We start from the raw sequence: 8,207 nt of genomic DNA on the forward strand, positions 1-8,207 counted from the left end.
GAATAAAATACATAGTCTATTATACAGCATTATTCACATGTGAATAATGCTGTATAATTGTATGTATATTATTCACATGTAAATAATGCTATATAATAGACTGTATTTGTTATTCACATGTGAATAATGCTGTATAATAGACTGTATTTATGTTATTCACATGTGAATAATGCTGTATAATAGATTGTATGTATATTATTCACATGTAAATAATGCTATATAATAGACTATTTGTTATTCACATGTGAATAATGCTGTATAATAGACTGTATTTATATTATTCACATGTGAATAATGCTGTATAATAGACTGTTATTCACATGTAAATAATGTTGTATAATTGACTGTATGTTATTCACATGTGAATAATGATGTATAATAGACTATTTATATTATTCACATGTGAATAATGCTGTATAATAGACGGTATTTATTTTATTCACATGTGAATAATGCTGTATAATAGATTGTATGTATATTATTCACATGTAAATAATGCTATTTAATAGACGGTATTAATGTTATTCACATGTGAATAATGCTGTATAAGACTATGTTATTCACATGTGAATAATGCTGTATACTAGACTATTTCTTATTCACATGTGAATAATGATGTATAATAGACTGTATTTATATTATTCACATGTGAATAATGCTGTATAATAGACTGTATTTATATTATTCACATGCGAAAAATGCTGTATAATAGACTGTATTTATTTTATTCACATGTGTATAATGCTGTATAATAGATTGTATGTATATTATTCACATGTAAATCATGCTATAAAATACTGTATTTATTTTATTCACAAGTGAATATTGTTGTATAATGGACTGCATTTGTTATTCACATGTGAATAATGCTGTATAATAGATTGTATGTATATTCGCATGTAAATAATGCTATATAATAGACTGTATTTGTTATTCACATGTGAATAATGCTGTATAATAGACTATATTTATATTATTCCCATGTGAATAATGCTGTATAATAGACTGTTTTTATATTATTCACATGTAAATAATGCTATATAATAGACTATTTGTTATTCACATGTGAATAATGTTGTATAATAGACTGTATTTATAATATTCACATGTGAATAATGATATATAATAGACTGTATTTATATTATTCACATGTGAATAATGCTGTATAATAGACTGTATTTATATTATTCACATGTGAATAATATAAATACAGTCTATTATACAGCATTATTCACATGTGAAAAATGCTGTATAATAGACTGTATTTATATTATTGACATGTGAATAATGCTGTATAATAGACAATTTTATTCACATGTAAATAATGCTATATAATAGACTGTATTTATGTTATTCACATGTGAATAATGCTGTATAATAGACTGTTCAATCAATCAATCAATGTTTATTTATATAGCCCTAAATCACAAGTGCCTCAAAGGGCTGCACAAACCACAACGACATCTTAGCTAGGGCCCACATAAGGGCATTGAAAAACTCACCCCAGTGGGACGTCGACCATGATGACTATGAGAAACCTTGGAGAGGACTAAATATGTACCCCGGGGACTGAAAGCAATTGATGTCGAGCGGATCTAACATGATATTGTGAAAGTACAATCCATAGAGGATCTAACGTAACTGCGGGAATCAAGTCCAAAGTGGATCCAATGTATTTGTTATTTGCTATTTGTTATTCACACGTGAATAATGCTGTATAATAGACTGTATTTATATTATTCATATGTGAATAATGCTGTATAATAGACTGTATTTATATTATTCACATGTAAAAAATACCAAAGTGTTTATTGTGAGCGAACTGTGGTGCTGAATTTCCCCAAAGGATCAATAAAGTACTTTCTTTTCTGTTCTATTTTATTCCATGAATGCACTTGATGATCAAGAGTGTAATGACACCTCCTCGCCTGAGAGGGGCAGTAACGCTGCGTGTGTCTTGTCCACCGGAAGTAAATAGAAGAGGTCACCGCGTTGTTAAAGATGCGTTGTTAGTGTGCGACGTCCTTCAAAGCCGCGCAAGCCGACACTTTTTGCACTGAAACTAATTGTTCTTTACATTTTTGTGTGAGGGGAATTTCTAACCCGCGTCAATAAAAGCAGCGTAGCAAGCTGCTAAGAAAGAGACAAAGCGGAAGTGATCGCCAGGTCGCCAAGTGTGAGTTTAAAGTGTGAAAATGTGCAAAGTAGAAATGCTGAGAGTGTTGGTGAAGCAGCGACTAACTGCTGCTGTGGAAGAAATATTTGTAGTGTTAGAAAGAACCATAGCAGAATACGAGGAGGAACTTTCTAGAAGAAAAGAGGAGAACGAGCGACAACGTCAACTACTGGACGCTCTTTTCAACAAACATCAACAAACAGGTTTGTTTACTTCTTTTCAGCATTTTATGTTGGCGTCAACTTCACTCAAGTCTGCTCCAACTCTCAGCTTCTTGAAATCGGGGCTAAAACACTTTTAATAAATCACAATGTAATATTAATCATTTATTATAGGACCTATAATAAATTCGTATTCTATATAAATCATATTATAGGACCTATACATTATAGGTCCTATAATAAATGATTGTTATAGATTAGTAATGTGTATGTATTCTATATTAATCATTTATTGTGGGACCTATAACACATTTTTTCTTCTATATTAATAATCTATGATAGGACCTATGTACTATAAGTCCTATCATAAATTATTATTCTATTAGAGGACCTACAATAAATTACTAGTCTATAGTAATAATTTATTATAGGACCTATAATAAATTATTGTTCTATATTAATCATTTATTAAAGGGCCTATATATTATTGGTCCTATAATAATATGTATTAACAATATGTATTAATTTATTGTAGGACCTATAATAAATTATTATTCTATATTAATAATTTATGACAGGACCTATATATTATAGGTTTTATAATAAATTATTATTCTAAATTACTCATTTATTATGTATTAACAATTTATTGTAGGACCTATAATACATTATTATTCTATATTAATAATTATAGGACCTATTTATTATAGGTCTTATGAGAAATGATTAATCTATATTAATAATTTATTATAGGACCTATATTAAATTATGTAATATTAATATATTTTTATAGGACCTATAATATATTATTATTCTATATTAATAATGTATTTAAGGACCTATGTATTATTGGCCCTGTAATAAATTATTAATATAGATTAATAATTCATGATAGGACCTATATATAATAGGTCCTATCATGAATTATTATTCTATATTATTAATTTATTGTAGGACCTATAAAAAATTATTATTCTATATTAATAATTTATTATAGGACCTATATATTATAGGTTTTATAATAAATCCTTATTCTATAATAATCATTTATTATATATTAACAATTTATTGTTGTACCTATAATATATTATTATTCTATATTAATAATTTATTATAGGACCTATGTATTGTTATAGGACCTGTAACAAATAATTTTTCTATATCATCAATTTATAATAGGTCTTATAATAAATACCTACCGGCTCTTATCATAAATTACTATTTTTATAATAATAATTTATTGTTGGACCTACTGTATATATTATAAATTTACTGTGGGAACCCATTTTTATGACTTGATAGGGTCCCTTGGACAACATTTGGAAAATTCGTAGCGCCAACACTGATGGAGTATCGGCGAGTGGAAAACAGCAGCAGGCGGCTGTGGCCTGCGGGCTGGTTCTAATGCTAATAAAATATCATGCCGGGGATTCCATAGATCATTAATTTGCGGGCCGGAACCGACTTGAAGTTGACGGATGCTAGAAAGCCCCTCCTGCAGCTTCTGTGTGCAAGATATTGTTCACATTTTGGAAGCACAATGCTATGTCGTTTTTCAAAGCATGCGTGTGGTCTTTCTGTGTCCTGCAGGGGTCAGTGGAGAGCATCTCGCTCCTGAGCAGCCGGCGTGGGGCTTCACGGTGAATCGGGAGGAAACGCGGCCCCCCCACATCAAAGAGGAGAATCTTGAAAGATCGGAGGAGTTCTCGGCGAGCGGTGTCATGGTGAAGAGTGAAGAAGACGAGGTGAAAGGTGAAAGTGAGGAGAAGAGCAGCAGCTGGACTCGAAAGACGACAAGAGAAGGTGATGGCGGAGGATCAGAAGCAGACTTCGCTCCACGGTCAGACAGCGACGAGACGACGTCTCACTCTGATGACGATGATGAAGCTGCTCACGCCGACAACTCCCGCTTTAAATGTTCCTTCTGTGACAAAACCTTTTATGACGGCAGCACTCTGAAAAGACACGCCAGGATACACACCGGAGAGAAACCCTTCGTGTGCTCAGTTTGCGCTCAAGGGTTCACCAGGAAGGACCACTTGATGGCCCACACGAGAACGCACACCGGCGAGAGACCCTTCTCCTGTCCGCTCTGCCACGCCAGCTTCGGCTTCCATTCGGCACTTTCCCAACACATGAAGATCCACTACGGCGAGAGACACACGTGCGGCCAGTGCGGCAAAGCCTTCAGGACCAAGTCCACCTTGACAAAACACCTGAGGCGTCACGCGCCGGACTCTCTGTTTGTCCGCGGAGAAAGGTTGGCTCGGAAGAGAAACCTGCCGGGGGAGAAGAGCTTTTCCTGCTCCGTCTGCCACGCCGCTTTTTGTTACCGCTCCGGTTTGTGTAAACACATGCAGAAACACGCTTAGTCGCATCACAGCTGAGAGGAGGGGATCCTTAATGATGCAGAGACCCTATTCCTGCATCCGCTGATGAAGATCTTAGTTTAGTCTTTATTTGAAGGGACAAGGCACAGAAACATTAGGCTCAAAGACAGATAGGTTCTTTACCATTGTGTTTTGTCTTTTTGATGCTGTAAAATAACATTTTACATTTTACTTTACAATTTTGCCACCATATATTGTTTTTTTTTTAACTGCAAAATCTACATAAAATAGAGTACTCAGGAGGCAACTTATATAATATTCACTGTTAGGGTCAACGTGGCCCTCAATGAAAACAAGTTTCGACGCCCCAGTTTTAGACTTTCAATATTGTGTTGGAAGGCTGATGTTGATGAGCAATAACATTTGCTTTTAAAATACTAAAGACATTTGAAAAAGGCAGCAAAACTTTTTGCTCTCCAGTTGTTTTTGATCCATTTATAACACTGTCACTTAGAACACTTATAACACTGTCACTTAGAACACTTATAACACTGTCACTTAGAACACTTATAACACTGTCACTTAGAACACTTATAACACTGTCACTTAGAACACTTATAACACTGTCACTTAGAACACTTATAACACTGTCACTTAGAACACTGTCACTTAGAACACTTATAACACTGTCACTTAGAACACTTATAACACTGTCACTTAGAACACTTAGAACACTGTCACTTAGAACACTTATAACACTGTCACTTAGAACACTTATAACACTGTCACTTAGAACACTTATAACACTGTCACTTAGAACACTTATAACACTGTCACTTATAACACTTATAACACTGTCACTTATAACACTTATAACACTGTCACTTAGAACACTTATAACACTGTCACTTAGAACACTTATAACACTGTCACTTAGAACACTTATAACACTGTCACTTAGAACACTTATAACACTGTCACTTAGAACACTTATAACACTGTCACTTAGAACACTTATAACACTGTCACTTAGAACACTGTCACTTAGAACACTTATAACACTGTCACTTAGAACACTTATAACACTGTCACTTAGAACACTTATAACACTGTCCCTTAGAACACTTATAACACTGTCACTTAGAACACTTATAACACTGTCACTTAGAACACTTATAACACTGTCCCTTATAACACTTATAACACTGTCACTCAGAACACTTATAACACTGTCACTCAGAACACTTATAACACTGTCACTTAGAACACTTATAACACTGTCACTTAGAACACTTATAACACTGTCACTTAGAACACTTATAACACTGTCACTTAGAACACTTATAACACTGTCACTTAGAACACTTATAACACTGTCACTTAGAACACTTATAACACTGTCACTTAGAACACTTATAACACTGTCACTTAGAACACTTATAACACTGTCCCTTAGAACACTTATAACACTGTCCCTTAGAACACTTATAACACTGTCACTTAGAACACTTATAACACTGTCACTTAGAACACTAATTACACTGTCACTTAAAACACTTATAACACTGTCACTTAGAACACTTATAACACTGTCACTTAGAACACTTATAACACTGTCACTTAGAACACTTATAACACTGTCACTTAAAACACTTATAACACTGTCACTTAGAACACTTATAACACTGTCATTTAGAACACTTATAACACTGTCACTTAGAACACTGTCACTTAGAACACTTATAACACTGTCACTTAGAACACTTATAACACTGTCCCTTAGAACACTTATAACACTGTCACTTAGAACACTTATAACACTGTCACTTAGAACACTAATTACACTGTCACTTAAAACACTTATAACACTGTCACTTAGAACACTTATAACACTGTCACTTAGAACACTTATAACACTGTCACTTAAAACACTTATAACACTGTCACTTAAAACACTTATAACACTGTCACTTAGAACACTTATAACACTGTCACTTAGAACACTTATAACACTGTCCCTTAGAACACTTATAACACTGTCACTTAGAACACTTATAACACTGTCCCTTAGAACACTTATAACACTGTCACTTAGAACACTTATAACACTGTCGCTTAGAACACTTATAACACTGTCCTGTATAACACTGTCACTTATAACACTTATAACACTGTCACTTAGAACACTTATAACACTGTCACTTAGAACACTTATAACACTGTCACTTAGAACACTTATAACACTGTCACTTAAAACACTTATAACACTGTCACTTAAAACACTTATAACACTGTCACTTAGAACACTTATAACACTGTCACTTAGAACACTTATAACACTGTCCCTTAGAACACTTATAACACTGTCACTTAGAACACTTATAACACTGTCCCTTAGAACACTTATAACACTGTCACTTAGAACACTTATAACACTGTCACTTAGAACACTTATAACACTGTCCTGTATAACACTGTCACTTATAACACTTATAACACTGTCACTTAGAACACTTATAACACTGTCACTTAGAACACTTATAACACTGTCACTTATAACACTTATAACACTGTCACTTAGAACACTTATAACACTGTCCCTTATAACATTTATAACACTGTCACTTATAACACTTATAACACTGTCACTTAGAACACTTATAACACTGTCACTTAGAACACTTATAACACTGTCACTTAGAACACTTATAACACTGTCACTTAGAACACTTATAACACTGTCACTTAGAACACTTATAACACTGTCACTTAGAACACTTATAACACTGTCACTTAGAACACTTATAACACTGTCACTTAGAACACTTATAACACTGTCACTTAGAACACTTATAACACTGTCCCTTAGAACACTTATAACACTGTCACTTAGAACACTTATAACACTGTCACTTAGAACACTTATAACACTGTCACTTAGAACACTAATAACACTGTCACTTAAAACACTTATAACACTGTCACTTAGAACACTTATAACACTGTCACTTAGAACACTTATAACACTGTCACTTAGAACACTTATAACACTGTCACTTAAAACACTTATAACACTGTCACTTAGAACACTTATAACACTGTCACTTAGAACACTTATAACACTGTCACTTAAAACACTTATAACACTGTCACTTATAACACTGTCACTTAGAACACTTATAACACTGTCACTTAGAACACTTATAACACTGTCACTTAAAACACTTATAACACTGTCACTTAGAACACTTATAACACTGTCACTTAGAACACTTATAACACTGTCACTTAAAACACTTATAACACTGTCACTTATAACACTGTCACTTAGAACACTTATAACACTGTCACTTAGAACACTTATAACACTGTCACTTAGGACACTTATAACACTGTCACTTAGAACACTTATAACACTGTCACTTATAACACTTATAACACTGTCACTTAAAACACTTATAACACTGTCACTTAGAACACTTATAACACTGTCACTTAAAACACTTATAACACTGTCACTTAGAACACTGTCACTTAGAA

The 8,207-nt window shown here is 33.5% G+C and overlaps 1 protein-coding gene across 1 annotated transcript; it reads left to right on the top strand.

Annotated features, from left to right (window-relative positions):
* The first annotated feature begins 1,958 nt into the window (after nt 1-1,958).
* LOC133535363 (zinc finger and SCAN domain-containing protein 12-like) lies at nt 1,959-5,144 on the top strand. The gene is made up of 2 exons (XM_061875142.1): nt 1,959-2,379; nt 3,928-5,144. The coding sequence occupies exons 1-2, from the start codon at nt 2,196-2,198 to the stop codon at nt 4,707-4,709; spliced, it is 966 nt and encodes a 321-aa protein (XP_061731126.1). The 5' UTR covers nt 1,959-2,195; the 3' UTR covers nt 4,710-5,144.
* The last annotated feature ends 3,063 nt before the right edge of the window (nt 5,145-8,207 follow it).

Source organism: Nerophis ophidion, linkage group LG02 (genome assembly GCF_033978795.1).
Source record: "Nerophis ophidion isolate RoL-2023_Sa linkage group LG02, RoL_Noph_v1.0, whole genome shotgun sequence".
NCBI lineage: Eukaryota > Metazoa > Chordata > Actinopteri > Syngnathiformes > Syngnathidae > Nerophis > Nerophis ophidion.

Coding starts and splice junctions, on each gene's coding strand:
- LOC133535363 (XM_061875142.1), top strand. CDS start 2,196: ATGTGCAAAGTAGAAATGCTGAGAGTGTTGGTGAAGCAGCGACTAACT. Junction 2,380..3,927: donor CAACAAACATCAACAAACAG/GTTTGTTTACTT, acceptor TGTGTCCTGCAG/GGGTCAGTGGAGAGCATCTC.